The sequence below is a fragment of the Anser cygnoides genome, chromosome 5 (assembly GCF_040182565.1).
Source record: "Anser cygnoides isolate HZ-2024a breed goose chromosome 5, Taihu_goose_T2T_genome, whole genome shotgun sequence".
NCBI lineage: Eukaryota > Metazoa > Chordata > Aves > Anseriformes > Anatidae > Anser > Anser cygnoides.
Window position 1 is genome coordinate 47,957,319 of NC_089877.1, and position 20,400 is coordinate 47,977,718.

Sequence of the window (20,400 nt, forward strand, 5' to 3'; positions counted from 1 at the left end):
CTGCACAGCACTGTCTACTTCTATACCTATAAAGAGACTTCCGGCTGAAGTTCACAATGCCTTAGTACTCAGGAGTTTTGCATGAACGGCCCTTAAATACATTTTAATTCCCTTAACTAAATAAAAATAAAAAAAAACAGAAAAACCCACAAAACAGACATAAGAAAGTGTATATTGAGCACTATAAGTAAGTCCTGATGTATATGGATTTTGAGGTTATTTGTTAATGAGCACTGTTTGGCTATTCAGTATCAGAAAAACTGTTCCAACCGAATTAACCTAATGCCAAGCATCTTTACCAGGAATTACAAAGAAAAAACCTGTCCGCTTTCTTACTGGAGGATACCAAGACCCATTTACAGAAGCATTCTGCACAAATAAAGGGTTTTTAAGTGCTTTATTTGTCCATTTGGAATGATTAGTATTTATAATCAACAACATAAATCTACCCCTCAATGAAAGACCTGACAGCTTGTTATTACCAAGCATATTACAGCCTGCTGAAGGGTGAAGAATTACAGACGTACGGATGAATAACATTATATCACCATTAAATCACTTACTCTGTTCGTAACAGTTTAATCCTCTAACATTAATAAATTAAGATTAGAAAAAATAATCAACATTTCCAGTGATAAAATACACTGTGTTTAGTACACAATATAACAACAGTAGTTTATTACACTAGTGCATTAAAAGGTACTAAAAAAATGGACAACTCCTTTGGAATAACTTCATCATTGCTAATCTTATACAAACATTGCTTGCAGCCCACACAACTAAAACAAGTTTATTCCGATAACTTTTTCTCCTGTATTCATTATTATTTGAATATGAGGACCTCAAGTTAGATTCCTTCACATCTACAGTTCCCAGTGACATCCCCTCTTAAATCAAGCAAATAATGAACAGATTTGCATCCACACTTCAACCATCAGAATGCAACTGAAGTAGAAAACTGCCTTTTATTTTTTAACCCAGTTAAAGAAACAGTTAATATTTGGAAGCCTTCTACAAGAATTTTAAAGTTCAGTGCTTTAGACCATTGTTCAAGGTTACTTGCACGTATGAAATCTGCATGTATGAATGATTCATAACCAATTGATAACGGTATCAGTATAATTCTTACAAAAATAAAAATTCTCATCTCCACTTACTAGAGATGAAATTTCAAGACCCTCTGCATTAACTCTATATTAGGTGACAGCTTTGAAGACCGAAGTCAATGCTTACTGGAATCAGCCTTCAAAATAAAGCAGATCCGAATAACATTCAGCATAAATTGAAGTATACTGCAAATCTGTTTCTCAAAGAATCTCGAAGATTCTCAAAGATACTGCCTGCTACAGATGGCCTCATACAGATATTAGTGTCCTATCACGTTTGCAGAAGTACTTGCTTGCCAATTAAGTAAGATGTGAATGTGAAAAGCACAGACACAGGAGGCATGTTTTGTTATGGCAACAGAGATTTTCATTCTAAATGACGAAGAGAAAACTTCACAAGCCAGTTGATGAAAATTCCATTCACTAGCTCACTACAGTGACAATGATTTTTTTTTTTTTTTGTATCACAGTAACTTGGAAAAAAAGTGAAACATCAGAAAAAGAGTCCCTCCTTTCAGACTGAATTTCTGATCCTTCAGAATCTTACTCCCTGATGCCTGGAAGTTTAAAAACAGACACTCATGTCAACACCACTGTCTGACACACTACGCAATTCTGTCTGCATCCACCTGCTGTCACTTACCTTATGAACAGGTTGCAAAGACTTAAGGGCAAGGACTTCTTTCCCCCCGGTTTCCTTTTATGCAAGTACATGATAGTATCCATACTTCCTCTGTGCTAGAATAATATAATCAACTCCATAACATATTGTTATACTTCAATTATTTTCTGCTCTAAGCTTTAGATCATCACAAATGAGAGATGGATGTCAAACCTTCTAGGAACAAAAAGACATTTTTCCATATATGACCTGACATGGAATGCCAGCATCCAGGACTCTGGATTTTTATTCTTTGTGCCAGGCAAACAAAAACACAAAGCTTTCAATAATGAACTGCAAATTACAGTATCTTTTAATCCATTTCAATCCTTTCATTGGAAAAAGGAGGTAGTTGAGAAATAAGGCATATCCTGCATTGCCTGTTCAGTTTGTAAGGCACATTTCCCTTCCACTGAAAACACGATATATTTCAAGGCTGGCACTCTAAGTTGGAAGAAGTAATAAAATACATTTGGAGTATTTATTGTAATGTCTAGCCTCAGACTGTAGCAGAAACACAGGCAAAACATCTTTTTTCTTAGCATAGAAAAATTACATTCTTCATCTAAATGAAATCTGAAAATGATAAACCTACAACAGTATGGTGCCACTGGCATTTAATTCTTCGAGAGTGAAAGGAATGGACACAATCATGTTAGTGTTAAAAATGCAGCTTGAAAGGCCTTTATCTTATATGAACTTCCAAAGTTATCTTAAAATGAGCTGGAAAGTTAAGATCTTGTTATTCAAAGGATTTAAATCCACAACAAAATTGTTTTCATTGTTACCTTGAACTAAAGTTCACCCCCGGAAATCTAAGAACAAAAATCCCGTAACAACCAGGGGATAAAGTTAGTCATGTTTATAACTAGTCAAGTAAACCTTTAACAAATAACAGGATGAGGATTCAGGTTCTTTTCCATCAGATCAATCACAGTGTTGTCCCCAAAGTTTGAGCTGTCTCTTCTTCAAAGAAAGATGAGAGCTGCATTCTCCAAATGCAAAAGCCACCTCAGCTAGCTTCAACATGAAAGTTGTCAAACTGAGCAAACTCAAATGAGCGAGTTCCAATAGCAGCCCATCCGTTACTTGGTTTAGAAATGGTGACATTCTCCCAGAGTGGATAACCATTTAACAGCCCTGAGGCAGAAGCGCCCTGTCAAAAAATGGAAAGAAAGTTGGCTTTGTAAAATCCAGCAATCAAATGTATTGACACTGAGACAACCTGTAAGGGAGATGAGACAAGCCTGAAAGGTGTCAAGTGAACTTTCAACTCCATTTCACACATTTTCCATGCAGAGGTACTTCTAAATAATCACACAGAACCATACAATGCCTATCAGCTCTGTGAAACACATCTAATGCCTTTACAGTTCATAGATAGAAGGTTCATCTTTCCCCAACTCGCAGCTTGCAAACTCACCGCAGAATCTCAAAGGTACACTGGTTTTCTTCATGTGTCAGTGTCACACTCCCTCAAAACAACGAGCTGTTTTGAGGGGTTTAGCAAAGCTAGAGCTACCTGGAACTACAAAGCAGTTCTTTTGTGGATATAATATACCTGGCATTGACTCTGTACAATTAGGCAAAAAGTCAAAAGAAAAGAATGATGCATTTTAGTCATTAAGTTGAGAGGAGGAACTAGAGAACTTTCAAGTACATTACCATTACAATTAAGAACAGTTTCAGGAACAGTTAAATTTTAACTTGCCAATATTCTCCACTAACTTGTAGTTAGAAAAAAAAAAGCATTCTATTTTACCTGTATTTCTTAATCTGAAGGACAATTACAGACACAGGTAAAACCAAAGAATACTTTCTAAAAAGCAATGAGAGCGCTCTCACACTATCAGTATGAGACCTCTACAATTCTGTTATTGCAAAGGCGTATTTAGCACAAAATATTTTAACAGTGCAGATCAAAGTCTGTAGCATCGTAATTTTAAGATTAACAAACGTCATTGTTTTGTGCTTTAAATTACTTATGCTCATCTTTAGTACCACATTCAGGTTAGTAAGCATCTTAGTCCATTTTACAAATAGCAGTCACTGTCATAAATGTGGGTGTACAAAAACAAAACTAAATTACTTCTACTTCAATGAATGTCTCAGATAAGAGCATCCCTTTGTCTCCCAGTACAAAAGAATGAAAGGAGGAAAAAAAGCTTCTAACACTCACTGACATTTTAGCATGACAGAAAGACTTAACACAGAATTTCAAAGACAGTTTGTTTCTGTACAAGATATCCTCAACTAGGATTTACGTTTCCTCATTATTTCAGGCCACATGCAGATGTGAAGGTTATGTTAGGCAAGGGAATTAGGCACTCAGCAGAGGAGCTTAGAGCCTTTGAGTTACTTGCAGCAATGTCAATTCCAGCTAATTGCACAGGTATATTTTAAATAAAGTTTGATACCAATTTTCTCACCAAGTAACTATGATCAAAAAGGTAAAAACACACACACAAAACAAAAAAAATGTACTTTAGACAGGCTTCTAATCAACTGCAGACCATTTTTACTGTAACATAATACCTATGCTTCCTCAGTACAGGAAAGAAGAATAGCCGCTCAACCAAGTTCCCCAGTTCCAAGTCCTTAGGAGGCACCACGTATGAGGACTTGGCACTCAAAGAGGATTGATGGGAATCAGATTCATAAAGCAGACTAGTTTAGTAGTTCACGGAGAGTCTTCGGAACAGGAAATCAGGTCATGATCCTTTCATTAGATTAAGCAAAATATTTGCCTCTCTAGCCATCCTATCACCAGCTTTCAACTCATGATTCTGGTTCTCTTCTATACCCTCTCCAGTTTCTCAAGACCTCTCTAAAAATACAAGCAGCAGAACGAGGTATGGTATTTTAACATCGGTTTAAAGTAACAAAAAAAATATTATTGTTGCTTTATATAGGTAATCTAATGCAAACAGTCTCTCAGCAGAATAGCACAGTTTTGTCTAAACCATTTAGGATTGGAATTTTCATAGCTGATTTTCTAGCTTTTTAGCCTGTGTCCTTACCTGGATGTTGAGTGTAAGTGTGTGCCACGCACTGGCCCGGACACCAGAAAGCCCCTTCATTAATACTTCTTCTCCAGCTGTAAAAATATGCTCAAGGTTAACAAAGTGCTATTTCACCCTTTTGCCAAGGCTGACAGATAAATACCAAACTAGCAAAAAGGAAAATAATTTCATTTTCAGAGATGTTCAGGACCAACAATCTACCAATTTCAATTGCAGCATGGAGGGCTTAATATATAACCTAGACTCTGTACTGTCTGTGCATTCCCCCATTTTGACAAGACCTTTTCTCTATTGAAACCTCCAATGCTATTTGGCCTGAAATACAGACTCCCTTTATTCAGAATACAGGTTGACAAAGTATGAGAGTAGTTATTGCTCTATTTGTTCTACAGATCTTGTTTATATATTAGAATTTTATAAATTCAGAGGATTTGAGATACCACATCACATTATTGAGTTCTAGGCCGAAATTTAAACTAAGCAGAAATCAGGCATGATTGATACCTGGATGAGACCAGAAAAAAATCAGCATCCACTTTTACTAAATGGCTGCTTACCTAAGTCACCAGTGACTCTGTAGGTGCCATCTGCATAAACCCAGAAGAAAACTCCTTTGGTACGACGAACGTATATCCCACCATTGTCAACTCTTCCAGCAATAAACACACCCCCATCATCTTGCTTTTCTATGTAGATGTCACAAGTGACTGTCAGGTTCACCCTGTAAGAGCAGTTAAGTTTTTTTAACGAGCAAAAAAATTTATTTTTTTTTTTGAGCAGGCAGTAGGTAGAGTACTCCCTACATGGTACAGCAACCTTTTTGAGAAAAGATTTAGGCATCCTAATTGGGACCTATGGGTGTGACAGACACAGATTCATCTTCACTGATGACTTGTCAGGACTGGTTGTTTCCACCTGTGAGTTCACAGATTTTCTTCGGATGAATATGTCTTCTAATAGACCAACAACAAACCTAAGCGTATTGCCAACAAGTTAAAATCTGTTACACAAATTGTTTGTGTTGTCCACAGAAAAGCTTTCAGGCTTACAAAAATAGAAGTTGCTTTTAGATAACAATCAAACCCAAGTTTCAAGGCAAAACTACCACATCCTGTTAGAATTTTATCTTAATTTCTCTGAGATTTTTAACATATAGGCCAAGTCTTAGGAAACCCAGACCTCTTGCTCAAAATGCAGAACAAGTTGTATTTGTTTTTTTTTTTAAACAAAAAGTTCAGCTACGTTGAAATTACTTGATTTTTTTCCTGAGGCAATACTTCATCTCAACTGTAAAGCATCAGGTTTTACATGTAATGACAGCTGCAAAGGAGAAAAAGTCCACCATCAAGCAAAGGAATACCAGAACAATCAAATAGTACCTAGAAAATCTACCCAAGTTGCAGCACTAGCCTCTTAAAAAGAAAAAATTACATCTATTGATGAACGTTCAGCAAATTACATTTCTACATCCCGTATCTGAATTGACTTGCAATAAACTGTTGTGAATATAGATACAGCTACAAGGTCATATATTTAGGAAGTTTCCAGTTATTCTGTTATTTACAAAATGTGGAAAAACCCTCAACGTCCTCAGCTCAGCTGACAGAGAAATCACAAAGAATACCTATTTCAGGAAGTCTTCTTCCCAGCTCTCACATAAAAGAAAAATCTCGTATTTCATTCTAATATAATGTTATTAAAAGTATCAGGTTCTTGGATGGACATTCATTACACAAACTATGTGAGATTTCTTTCTTGCCTCCCTATGTACTAAACAAAAGACTCCCACATCCTGCTCAAGATATTATAATATTGGAATCGGTGAGAGTTAAATAGTAATATTTATAGGATATAGCTAGGCTCAATATAACAAAAGCAAAACTCAAATTTAGGAGTAGAAATGCAGAACTTTCACAAGCACAAGATTAAAATCCAAACTAAAACTAACTAAAGAATCCTCAACTTTAATCATAATAAACTGCTATTGATGACTGAAGTCAAACATCATCCCACAGAAAAATTCAGTACAAGATTAGTTCAATATTTCTATAGCATGCAATAATGGTTGAAAACATCTACCCAGGCTTAAACAAATCAAAGGGCCTGAAATTGAAGACTTGTATTACAAAACATTACAGGTGTGTAAAACTTCAATAACCAGGTAAGCATTCAAAAAACAAGCTTTGTTTTGAAAACAAGATAAGAACTCAAAGAAGTGGAACCAAAATGAAAAAATAGGAAGTTTCCTAAGGATTTCAGTACAGTAATTTAAGCATACATTCTATTTACCAGTTACAGGAATCACTGAATATGACCTACTCTATGAGGGGAAGATGATTATAGCGGGAATACAAGGCTTTACTTAACAGAGGGCTGCAGAAGGTAAACAAAAAATCTCCAGCAACAAGATAGTAGTATGTTTTCAGGCTTCAGAGCAAAGTGATTTGATCACTTGTCACAGCCAGAAGTTTGATCTATGTTCTGAAAAAGCATTTGGTTGAACACTGATGTGATCACAGTGAAAGAACAGACAGAATGGCTATTTTAAAAAACAAAAAAAATTTAAGCTAGGCTCTTCCAAATTAAACAAAAAAAATCTTAAGCATTAAGTTTATCATTAGTTACTAGTACTAAGCTGATTATCTAACAGTCTCTTTCCCAAATACTTTTTAATTTTAATTAACATTATGCTAAAATATGCTGCTTCATTACAAATTACCATCATCATAGCTCCTAGAAAGGACTGTAATAATAATCACACTCTTACGAGAGTGGTAAATCTCAGTTGCACCTACCCAGAAACAAAACTGTTTTAAGCAGAAGGTGAATCAAATCCACACAATTCTAGGAACTGCTCAGAAGATGGCAGTCTGCAACAATTAAAACTGCACTAACTCCTGAACTATCTCACTGATATGAGATTGATCAAATCACTAACAAACTAGCAGCACAGTACAAGATTAAGTAATTTACACTGAATTAATTTTTTGTCCCATTTGAAAAGCATACAAAAACTAGTGCTCACTTCAAAATTAGCATTCTGCTTGTGTGATATTGATATTTTGACTTGGTCTTCCCAGTGAGCCACCCCATGTCCGTTTTTCTCAAAAAACAGCTTGAACAAGTATGTCCAGCATGAGTTTAGGAATAATTTTCTCCAGTTTTTCTCCAGCACTGGGCCATGTTACTTAGAGATGAGGTGGAATAACCATCCTTGGATGTTTTCAGGACTCATTTAGACAAAGATACAGTTGACCTGAACTATTAGCATTGGCAAGAGACCTGAGAAGGGCTCAGTGACTTAAGGAAGTCTCTGTCAATCATCATTTCTACACATCTACAGATAGTCTGAATGCACAGATTTGCTGTGCAAGATAAATTAAGTTTGAAATACATCAATTAATCATAACCCACACTGGTAAGGATGACATTTCCCCAAATGTCACCAAAAATATTGTTTACATACCAACGAAAATTTCCTATGATACTGATGGTCTGGTCTGCATCAGAAACCCAAGTGATGGGTCGCTGAACTACCACCTGTCGGAGCGTGAAAACATGATCTCCTGGGTCAGAACCATTTATGAAGTACTCAAATACACCTGTCTGATCTGCAAAATTTGGAGCTTCGCTGAAAGGTGGATTACCTGTTCAGAGAATAAAATGCATATCAAAACCAAAACATCGTTTTTCTTCTGTCTACTCACTCTTGCTTTCAGAAATTTCCTCTGAAGATATTCTCCAGACTTCTTACTCTATCAAAGTACAGACTCCAAAACTGAAGTTTTCGGAGTTGGAAGCAGGCCAGTTTTCATAATCACATGAACAAAGTAAATTACCTTCCATCTTCCTTCACAAAAACTAGTTCACTATACTTGAGCTGTATCTTTTGCATCAAAGAACTGTAGCAGCTAGAATTAAATATGTAAGAATTAAATATGTAGAATTAAAAATGTAAGAGCTAGAATTAAATACATTTCCTTACAAGTGAGGTATACACCTGTACGTTAACAGAGAAACTGGAATAAATAGGCAAAAATAAAACACATTCAGATTACTTCATACCACCCAGACCAGAGGACTCATATACCACAGTTACGGCCTTTCTACATTGAGACTGTATCTGTGTGTAAATTAAGTTTTTCAACAGAGAATTCTGACTTACGAATATTGAAATCATCTTTGTAATTTGAAGGAAAGGGCTGAGGTGGGGGAGGCTCTGGGCAACTACATTTCTGCCCTGTCTTGAGTGTGGTTAAAGTGTAGACTTCATCCACGTCTAGGTCTATAGAAAAGCTTCCCCTCCAGACCTGGAATTAAAGAAAGCTCAAGCTGCAAAAATCAAACAACTAAATAACAAAATACCCAAGTTTCTGAGTTAAAGGACATTCTCTAAAGACTGATTTGAGGCAAAAATCTTATCTTCTTGCCTCAGTGTTTAATGTCTCCAGATTTTTGAAAACTACTTCCCCCAATCTCTTCATTACCTCGAGGTAAGTTTTTATACAGCTAGTAAAGCTATAGTCAAACAGAGCTTAATTATACAGTTCAGGCATCAAAGGCAAGAAGTTTCAGCACAGGGAAAAACACCAGATGTTACAGAGAGACTGCTGGGAATATCCTGTCATGAGTAGTACTTAAGTCATATTAGGCATAGCGCTCTTTGTTTTTGAGAACGGTTACTTTAACATTAAACAGTTTGAGGAAGTACTTTTTTTTTTTAAGTAAGTTTGTGATGAACGTCCCATATACTCACATTCTTACTGCTTTGAGTAGTACAAAAAGTTATCCCAACAGAGGCTCTTTTCTCAAAAAAAATTCTTCTAGATGCACCCAATGAACACACTTATCCCAAAGGTTTGACAGTGAATGTGGGCAGAGAGGCCAGAAAATTAGAATGTTACCACCTTCGGGCCAGAGAAATACTACAACTATCACCTTGCAAATCCTTCTGCAGCAGGAACTCCAGTGCTAATCTGGAATAATGCTAACGCCCAGTGTATGAGCATGAATAAAGTTAGGTTTAACAAATCATGCTCGGGTATACTATACTGACATTTTATTGCATTTCAAAAGCACAGGCTGAAAATTCAGTAAGGTAGGCCCGAAAATGGAAAAGAACATCCACATGCATCACTGTCACAATGGGATCACTTAATTTCATTACTTTCAAAGTATGTATCTACTAGAAAGCAGTAATGTTTCAGCCCTACAAAACAAACTGCACCACCAGCCTACTCAGCAGTTATCTTTATGAACACACGCAGAATACCATCAAGCTTCTCTCTGAAGAGCCAAGTACAAGTTACCTTAGATTGCCTTATGTGATTCTACTTTTTACTTCGTAATCCTACATTGCAAAACAAAGAAAAACATCTTTTTTGCACTTCCATTTCTTAAAAGTAATAATACAAAAGATTAATAAAACTAATCAACTTACATCTAAAGGATGGAGTTGCTTGAATAAAATAGAGTTTGCAGATTCAAAATCAAGCCTTGAATACCACACTTGAAGGGTTTTCACCAAATACTACAATGAAATGTAACAAAATTAAAAAAAAAAACCACCACACAATTCTAATATTGACCTCAAGAAATATCAGTCCTTTATTGGTGTATAACTTGTTATTTTAGAGCTGTTGATCTCATTAGCAGTCACCACTCTATTCTGCTAGCCATAACATACTTCATATTTTTGTAGATTATATGTCAATAAACCTACATTATACAGTCAGCTGCAGTTATTTTCCTGAAAAGGAACTGATGACAACTAGAAAGGTCATGATATCATGACCATGCTAGCCAGGTAACCTACATCAGAAGGTTAAAGCACTCAGCCTTGACATAAATCCCAAGGTAAAAATCCAACTGTGTATCTGTTCCAGTGAATTTTTTCTTCAATATACATATTATTAGACCAGGAGGATAGTAACTCTACAAATTCAGTTATGATATTATGTCTTATGGTGAAAGCAGAAGTAGAATGTTTAAAACTTTGGCAGGTATATAACAGCCTATAGTACTGGAGGTAAAGAATTTTGATCTCTTGCTACCCTACTATATTATCTTGTGTGCATTTGTCTCTGGATAGCTATTCACCTTGCAAGAGTAATCAAATGTATTCATTCAACGTCTACTTACAAAAGACCCTCTGAGGTAGAAAGTTGCTCTCTGAGGTGACACATTAAAATGAGGCAGTGGAGGCCTGATACATTGAGAGTGATTATGAGTCTGAAGAAAAAAAGAAAAGGAATATACATTACTGGAATTCATCACATCCCAATATTCATGAAACACAGGATAAGTTTAAATTAAAAAAACAAATAGTTGCAAATTGATCCTGTGTTATTTCATTAACTTAATGATGATTGTTATTACACAAACTTAATTTTATTGGGAATTCTGCTTTAAGAAAAACACATGGATTTAATTTCCTCCCATGGTGTATCATGAAATTAAGGCTAATTTGTGATATAAAAATTATACACACAGTTTAGATAGAAAAAAGGATTTGTAGCAGTCTAACAAGGCTATAAAAGTATCATAGAGCATATTCACAGATATTAAAACTACGTAAATCAGAACAGGCTCTTTGTAAGAAAATGTTCCCTTTATCTATCCTACTTTGTTGGAATTGCTGATGTACATTACCATAGTTTCAATTATGATGGTAAGGTTTCCTAGGCCATCTGTCAGAGCTACAAAACTGCCACCTCCTTCCAAGTGTCCGTCAACTTGCAAGTATGACCAGCCTGGTTGAGTAAATTGTGTTGTGTGCGCTAAGACAAAACAGAACAAAAATCAGAAGAAAACAATTAAGTCTTAATAAAAATATAACATCCATTTCTAGTCTGAATTAAATTTCTTGCACAAGAAAAAGGTGATCTGGGGAAGGAAGTAATGGAATTTCAAAAAAAATTCTACCTATACAAGAAAATTAAGAAATTGTACTAAAACACAATTAAAAACATCAGCTCTGTGACAGATAAAGCAGTTAAAACAAAATGTTAGCAATTATTTTAACAAAAAGGAGAAAAAAAACTTATCATAGAATGGTTTGGGTTGGAAGGGACCTTAAAGATCATCTAATTCCAACCTCCTGTCATGGGCAGGGACACCTCCCACTAGACCAGGTTGCCCAAAGCCCCATCCAGCCTGGCCTTAATTGCTTCCAGGAATAGGGTATGCACTTCTCTGGGTAACCTGTTCTGGTGCCTCATCACTCTCAGAATAAAGAATTTCTTCCTAATATCTAAACTAAGAAAGGGTAGATTTAGATTAAAACCATTACCCCTTGCCCTATCACTATACTCCCAGACAAAAAGCCCCTCCCCAGCTCTCCCGTTATGTAAGGTCTCCCCGGAGCCTTCTCTTCTCCAGGCTGGACAACCCCAACTCTCTCAGCCTGTCTTCACAGGAGAGGTGCTCCAGCCCCTTGATCATCCTTGTGGCCCTCCTCTGGGCTCATTCTAATACTTCCACATCCTTCCTGTGCTGGGATCCCCAGAGCTGAACACAGCACTCCAGCTAGGGTCTCACAAGAGCAGAGCAGAGGGGCAGAATCACTTCCCTCGCCCTGCTGGCCGTGCTGCTTTTGATGCAGCCCAAGATACGGCTGGTTTTCAGGGCTGCAAGTGCACCTTACTGGGTCATGTTGAGCTTCTCATTAACCAACACCCACTATATGTCACTAAATAAATCAATCATGTACATGTAATATGAATATTCACCACAGTTCAGACTTTCCCCCATCTCTCTATTAAAAAAAATAAACCAGGAAACAGTTAAGCCAGATAAAGTACAGAAGGGCATCTCCTTGAGAAATAACTACATGAGGTAGAGTTTTCAGCAAGCAAGACAGTACCAAAGACATATGACCTAGGTCACAAAAATCCAGACAACATGGAAACAGGAACAGCTGCGCAGTTGTTCTGAACTGTTCATATGACTGTATAGCCATTTTTTCTAACGTTTTTACATATACTAGTAATTAGCAAAAGAATAAAAGTTAAGGCATTTGTCTTGATCCTTCTTTACAGCATTGTATATGCCACTAGCTTTGTGGAACTGTGGCAAAGGTGCCAAAAGATTACAGAAGGACTACAGAGTAACCAGTGAATCATGTTTTCATAAGACAAAGCATAAAAGTATTCCCCTTTCCTAATGCACAAGGAAACGCTGAGTTTAACAGACCAAGAAACTCTGGCAGTACAACAGTACTAAAGTTCTTTGTTCTATTTTCTCAAATTGAAAGGTAATAAATGTCTACTTACGGATGAAAAAACAAGAGTGAAAAAGAATAGGAAAGTACACTAATCTCTACAGGCACACTAACCCTTACAGGCATTTCAGATCAAACGACTTTATATAAGCTACTGCCTCTTATTGCTATTATTTCTGCATGATCTAATGGTCAAACATTAAGATTTCCCTTGCTATTAAGATCTCCGCTTTCTATTGAAAGAAGCCTTTTTTTTCCTTTAAGGTATTCATAAGACTTTCCACAAAGTTAAGTTTAATTTGGTGAAAAAAAGTACATAGAAAAAAGACTAAACAAATAAAGGCCTCAGACAATACAGTTACACAAGCCTTTTACCTGTAATCCAGATAGGCGCTTCTACTTTGTAATGGCCACTCCAGGGCTCTTGTGCTGTCATTAATCCACATCGACCAAAGGGCAAGTCTTCATAATAGCTAGCCACTAAATTCCACGCAATGGTTCTGGAAAAATAGGTTTGTTTTGTTTACTCATATGGATTGTATTAGATTAAATTAGTACAAGAATTTATTCTTCTTTTTCTCCAGTACACATTCAAAAAACTCCCCATCTCAGCCAAAAAAAATAAAAAGTAAAAGTTTCCCAGGCAAAAAAAAATATATATCTTTACAGCAAAAGGAGAGGGGGAACAAAAAAAAGAAAAAACAAAACACTACTACAACAACAACAACCCCACAGGAAAGAAAAATAAAACAAATCATCTTCCAGAGTTGAAAACTTCATACTAAATGACCGATACATTTCCTAGCTCTATCACCATGAAAAGATGCACATTAAAAGAAATGTGCACCTGAGACTCCATTCATACTTGCTAACCACATCAGCTGAAAGAAAATTCAAAATAAAAAACTGAAGTTGTCAGAGTTTACAATTGTTATTAGCTTTTTTGGTTGTCTGGTTGTTGTTTGTGGTGGTGGTGTTTTGACGGTTTGGGGTTTGTTTAAGCCCTGATAAGTATAATCCTCCTTATATCCACATAAATAAAGGACAGAAAGCAGCTGTATGGAAAAAAAAAGGTAATAAAATACTTTTCTACTACTTTTAAATGAAGACAAACAACCTGATAAAGACCCTAAGAAACATGCAGCTAGATTAGCTTTATTATGTTATTTTCCTCCTGTGTTTTTCAGGTTGTTAGTTCTTAAGAACATTCTGTTTTTAAAAAGTATCACCAGCATCTCAAAGACAGACAAACTCCACTGCATAAACCAATGGATACATGTGGAATTGTAATGACTAAGAATGCATTAAAATTTGTGGGACTTCTATCCCAGAGAGAGGTTAAGACAGTAGACTTCACACCTTAGTATATTCGAACTGGGACTGACAGAGGAGAAAGTTTCAGTTTACCTACTCCCTTAACATAGCAGATGGATGTGTTATGTGGTACATTAGACAATTCTTACATATGAAGTTCCAAAAGCGAGCAACAGTGTACTACACTTACGAGGTCATGTTTCCATTCACATAGTTTTGGTTTAGGATCCGAGCCCAACAGCCTGCACCTACTTCATCATTGAAAGTACTATAATCTTCTGAAGACCACAGTTTCTTCTGCGTTAATAAGGCATTTGGCACTGTTTTTGTTCCAGGATAGTGAGCCCTACACAGTATTTTAAAAAAGAAAGAGCACTTATCACAAAGAGAAAAATCAAAGCCTGGAAGTACAAACAGTAGCAATAATTCCCCTCTTCCGAACTTAAATCAAAAAACAAACTTTCATTGGAATAATATTAATGGAATAAAAAACCTGGAACAAGAGAGATCCGTAATACATCATATCTTACGTATTTGCATCAGTACAAGATTACTCCTTTAAAACATTACAAAGTATTTTAATATTTAAAAATACATTGTGTAATGTCTGCAGCTAGGTGAAGCAAAGCTTTATCCTGAAATTAAGCTTGATAACTTGTATGAGTAATTGTATTATGCTAAGAGAAATACATGCTACTTTGTACTACGTTAGACAAAACTTTAAATAATTGTAAGTCAACAGCAACATACAGTACTAGGCATTATTCTAAAAACTTAACAGCATTAATGTCTTAATGCACCCGAACATGAACTTAGCTCATTCTTTTCAACAAATTCAGCTTTCAAACAGGCATTTTGGGTGGACTATAAGAGCTAAAGAGGCATAAACCAAAAATAACTGAAATATGATGAAAGCTAGTTTTCTTTGCAAAGCCTTTCTTACTTGAGTACATATACTTCCTCCCAAATAAAGACTACTGATCATATTCAATCAAATCAATTCACTATGGCAAATTAGCCTGGCTGAAATAAAACCTTGCAGAAATCATGATCATTCCCCTCAGTTAGGGCACACATTGAACACACTAAATGCATACGCTAAAATGAACCATCACTACTGGAAAGGAAAGCATAAAGATTTCCTTTACTACTAGGCTGAAACTTGACAAATTTATCAATTTGTGAGTCAGGGACAAAAGAAATAATTTTTCTATATTGATTGTTGGTTTTAAGTATTTTCTCCCTATTGGACTATTGGCCATTTCCCATTGTTATAGTCTTTCATACCTTGCTTCACTAATGATAATAAAACAGATAGTGAAGATTTTAACTACATCCTTGTACAGGTTAGCAAACATTTTCCCTTTAGCTTGGAAACACAAATATTACCTTAGTACCAAGAAGTTTTTTTTCTAATGGTGTAAAACATGCAGCTTGCAAAAACAAGGCAGAAAATGAGATTTGTATTCCTACACTCCATGTCCTGAAGAACTTTTTATTAGAGAGTCAATAAAAAATGTATTTTACCAAAATTTGGGGGAGGGGTGGGGTTAAGAGCTTTACATAAAATTACACAGGAACAAAGTAGAGCTCCATTTTCCTGCACATAGCAATATACCAAAGGAGAGGAGGGAAGAAAAAAAGTCAGGTTAGAAATAGCAGGTTTTTTCCACTGTCTTTCTTACATATCTGTACAAGGTTGTAAAAATTAAACCTAAAAAAAAAAGAAAAAAAGAAAAAAACCTCAAAATCTAGTTCTCAGCATCTCTAGAAAAAAAATACAATTTGTCAGCTAACATCACTTTTATTCCTGCTTCTCATTCTTATTCAGAATGTAGGCCTGGAAGCAACAGGGGGACAGTTTGAATTTGCACTAGTGCACACATCATATATTCTATTGTGGAAAAACAAGATGATGTGAAGTTACTCCGGGGTTGTTAACTTGTACATAATTAGTTTTGACCAACTTCTTTAAAAGGCTTGGTTTTCTGTGACACTTATGTTTACCCAAATGCCTATTTAAAACAGATCTAGTTAAGAACGCTGATGATTCTAATCAAAAAGACTGAGTTGTCACCTCATAGCATTCTGAATTTGTATTAGGTAAAAAATGAAAGCTGTTCTTGAACTCGCTGACACACTGTAAAATCTTCCTGTTTTCTTTCCACTAACAGCAGGAAAAGGGGGAATCTTTTCCAACATGGAGAGTCAGAATAGCTTGATCTCTAACAGTACAACATACAAAATTGAACTAAGCGGTTTACATTGTGCTACAAACAAGTAACACATCAAAAGTACTATGAATAAGCACGGAATTTGCAAGTCCATCTTTGAAAAACATTTTTTCCCAAGAGTTGCAATGTAATTTAAATCTGTATGAGTAATACTTGTTTAATTCATTCTATTTCATTTCACTGGTAAAATTAATGCAGCTGTAATAGCTCTGAAAAGCTGTTTGGAAATATCACGTTATAAAGAGCTTTGGTGACCTGGGTCATTCTTGTGTGGGTGAACATTATTAATGGCTTTACAGTGTCTCTTCAGGGCTCTCCCTCATTTCTAGGCATTGCAGTATCTTTAAGTTGAAGTCTGGATGCAAATAGCGCAAAATAACAAAAGCAGTAGCTTTAACTAATTTTCCCTCCAGCTTCTCTGATGTGAGACCTCAGAGATCACAAATCAAGTTACAAAGCCAAAATTAGTTTTTTTGTATAGTCATGTCAAATCCTGGGTAATAAATATTTTTTTAATTTCAAATTAAAAAGAACCCCAACAATATTTTTGAAAAATCCTGCGTTGGTCTGTGCACCACTGAATGCCCAGGAGCCAATTATCCTTCACACAAAAGAGTCTATTTCAACTCCCTGTTAAGACTGAATCAGGGTAAGGACTCTAAAACTTATATTTCTTGCACAGAGTTAAACAACTACAGCTTACTGAAATAGCATGGAAACAACAGAGCTTCTGGAATTAACACTGAGTGCATACTGGATCTGCCAAAAAAAAGCAGAAAGGAATCATGCTATGTTGCAATCACGGTAACCACAGTGAGTTCGTATCTGGTCAGAGTGAGTTGATAATTGCTTTTGTTTATTGACCCGCACACAATCCAAGACCTCACCTGCAAGAAATTGTTAGGATATTTTTTATTGTTCAGAATGAGAGGAGGGGTTGTTTTTTTTGCAATACAGACTCTTATCAGTGTTTGGAAGGAAAGCCTTCATTCCTCTACCTCTGTAGGTCAAATATATAAACATGAACAAAAGACTCAAGTTGAAGCAGGAACAGCCCCCTTTTGAAGCATGTGACTAGGTCAGCCAAGTTCATGGAACCTAATAATTAAAATTTAGACCTTCTGTAAAAGAAGTTAATGAGCAAATCTTACATGTATTTGTATTCAGAAGTCAGTAATCATCTTCAAATTTAGTGTAGTGCTTCACAAAACATTACCATCATGTGACGAAACCCAGAACTAGAGAAACAAGTCAGCTGATTTCATACTTCCCAAACGTAAGGCTCCCATCATAATGAAACAGAAAACTGAGAAGATGTATATATTTTTTGTTATAATAATCAAAGCACCAATTCAATTCTGACTCGCACCAGTTTCTTTAACAACAGAGTGGTGCAAGTCAGTAATACAAGGTTGTATACAAAGTTGTAAAGTTCAAACACTTTTTGCACATCAAATACAGGAACCAAACTAACTCTCAGGAAAAAAAAAGGGTTTTCCAAAACCCCTTCAAGTCATCAAATGCACAGCCACAGCCAACTGGAGTCTTGCACATGATAGGAGACTCCTGATTCAATTAAAGCATTTAAGCTGTGACCAGGACAACAGCTCATCTGACATGATGTGGGTTAGTAAGAAAGATTACAGTACCAAACTTTTCACTGCAGGTAAGAGTACAGAGAGGTAAAGCTTTGGTTATGCCATTCGAAAAGAAGCAATATGAACACAAACTTTGAACAAACCACCAAGAAACGAAAAAAGAGAACCCCCTACCCAATGACATCGACCACGTCGTGGAGCTCAGAGTCAAGCAGCAAGACAAAGGAAATGGGCTCCCACAGTCTATCGCTGGCTATGATCCTCACCTGCTGCAGGCCATGTTTATCCAATGTGTACCTCAACAGCTTGGAAAAAAAAGAAAAAAATAGGAGAGCAAAGAACAGAGAGAAGGGACAAAAAAATGTTTTTCAAATTGTCAGAAGTTTATCTTGGGAAAGGCAGCATCTCCTTCAGCACTGTTTGAAAACGCTTCAGAAAAACCATATCATGTTTCAATTCTTGTTCTTGCATCTGGGACAAAAACTGTTACACCAAACAAAACGTAACAAACAGATTGTCAAGCACAGACTGCCTTCAAAGGAGGACGTATCTTCTTCTGCCATGCCAAACCCCAAAGTACATGACAAAAGGCAAAGTGAAAAACATTTGGTTCTTGTTTTCTCACACACACAAAACTGCAGATGAAGTTAGAGGCAGACAAAGCCTAGCAGATTTCATGCAAGATACTCTACTTGCAGAGCAGCCACTTCAACGTTACAATGCAGAGGGTTAGGCTACGAGAGCCACGTACAGCAGGGCAAGGACAGCTGAATGTTAACTGTCAAAGCTTTGCGAAAGCCAAGCAAACGTTTAATTAAAAGGAGTTGATTCTGCCTTTCCTCCCTTCTAAGCCACTGTTTCAGTTTAACAGTGAAGCAACACACAAGTGAGATCAGCTCTTCCTAAACACAACTAACAGAAGAAACGAGAAAAACCCCAGACACACACACCTTATTACTCAACCGCATTTTATTTCAAGCTTTATAATTGCAACCAACATATACTTCCCAAGACACATTTTAGAGCCTTGAAAATTACTGAAAGAAATCTAAAACCTCACGTAAGACCAAGGCTAACAATGTAGTTTCTTGAAATCTGGAAGGCCCCTAACCAGCATTTGTTGTGCTTGCAATTAAAGTAACATCGAATGCCTGACAGCTCTCAAACTTGATATATTGTAGAAACATACAGAAGCATCTCTAACAATTCTACCTTGTAGTTCTACCTACAGGAAACAGTGCTGCAAGGTTATTTTCCATAGATGAGAAAGTGAACTAACTTATCTTCAGTCTGAAATATCAAGATTTCCTGCCCCTTAAGGTTCTTAAGAAACCTGTCTGAACTCAATGTTAACATTTTATTTACATTGTATTTTCCTGTTATATCTTGTATTAGAATAAGACAATATTTGGTTCGCAGACTTAACATACATATCAAGGCTAAAGCATTTTGTAATTAGGGTGTGTTCCTGATAACTAAAGAAAGGCAGTTGGAATCCTGGCTTCAAGAAGGAGGATCTGAGAAACTACTGGCCTGTCGAACTCTCCTCCCCGGGAATGTTAGAGAGGATCACCCTGGAAGCCATTTCCAAGCATACGAAAGACAAGAAGATGACTGGGAACAGCAGCACGATTTACCAAGGGCAAATGATACCTGATAAACCCAACTGCTTTCTGTGACAAGATGACTGACTACCTGTGTGGCCAAGGTAAAATCAGTGGATGTCATTATGGCTTGCCTTTAGCAAGGTCTCCCACCAAGCTTGGGAGTCCAACCAGGTGATGACTACTCATGACGTCCCCACAGACTAATATAGGGCCAATACTGTTTGATAACTTTATAACAACAAAAAAAAAAAATCAGGAAGTTCACAGGCTATATGTTGAAAAGAAGGGCTGCTACAAGAATCTAAACAGACTGGGAGAAAAAAAAACAGGCTGATGGGAACCTTGTCAAGCTCAACAAATGCAAACAAAAAGTCCTGTACCTGAGACAGAATAATCCCCTGCAACAGTACAGGCTGGCAACTGATGGAAGACTGGAAGATTCAGCTAGGTATGAAAACTAAAAAGTAAGGCGGAAAAGAGATAAATGGTAAAAGAACAGGAGCACAGTCAAAAACATAGAATAAGTTGCCCAAACGGGTTGTGAAGATATTCAAACTCAACTAGGAAGCCTCAGCGCTATGAGCTAACTGCACCTGCTTCACACAGGGAGCATTCTATCTAATTACAGATAACATC

At 36.4% G+C, this 20,400-nt stretch overlaps 1 protein-coding gene across 2 annotated transcripts in view; it reads right to left on the bottom strand.

The window, feature by feature from the left end:
• Positions 1-378: 378 nt before the first annotated feature.
• GALC (galactosylceramidase) overlaps positions 379-20,400 on the bottom strand; it is a 38,582-nt gene continuing 18,560 nt past the window's right edge. Inside the window, exons 7-17 of one of the 2 annotated variants that reach the window (XM_048070367.2) lie at positions 18,332-18,462; positions 14,516-14,671; positions 13,387-13,511; positions 11,442-11,569; positions 10,932-11,021; positions 10,231-10,320; positions 8,956-9,100; positions 8,257-8,437; positions 5,348-5,511; positions 4,788-4,864; positions 379-2,923 (exon numbers count right to left, since the gene is read on the bottom strand). In XM_048070367.2, the coding sequence (XP_047926324.2) occupies positions 2,780-2,923; positions 4,788-4,864; positions 5,348-5,511; positions 8,257-8,437; positions 8,956-9,100; positions 10,231-10,320; positions 10,932-11,021; positions 11,442-11,569; positions 13,387-13,511; positions 14,516-14,671; positions 18,332-18,462 (1,431 nt within the window). In that variant the 3' untranslated portion in view covers positions 379-2,779. The remainder of the gene's footprint in view (positions 2,924-4,787; positions 4,865-5,347; positions 5,512-8,256; positions 8,438-8,955; positions 9,101-10,230; positions 10,321-10,931; positions 11,022-11,441; positions 11,570-13,386; positions 13,512-14,515; positions 14,672-18,331; positions 18,463-20,400) is intronic. The other variant, XM_013177123.3, reaches the window with a different exon arrangement.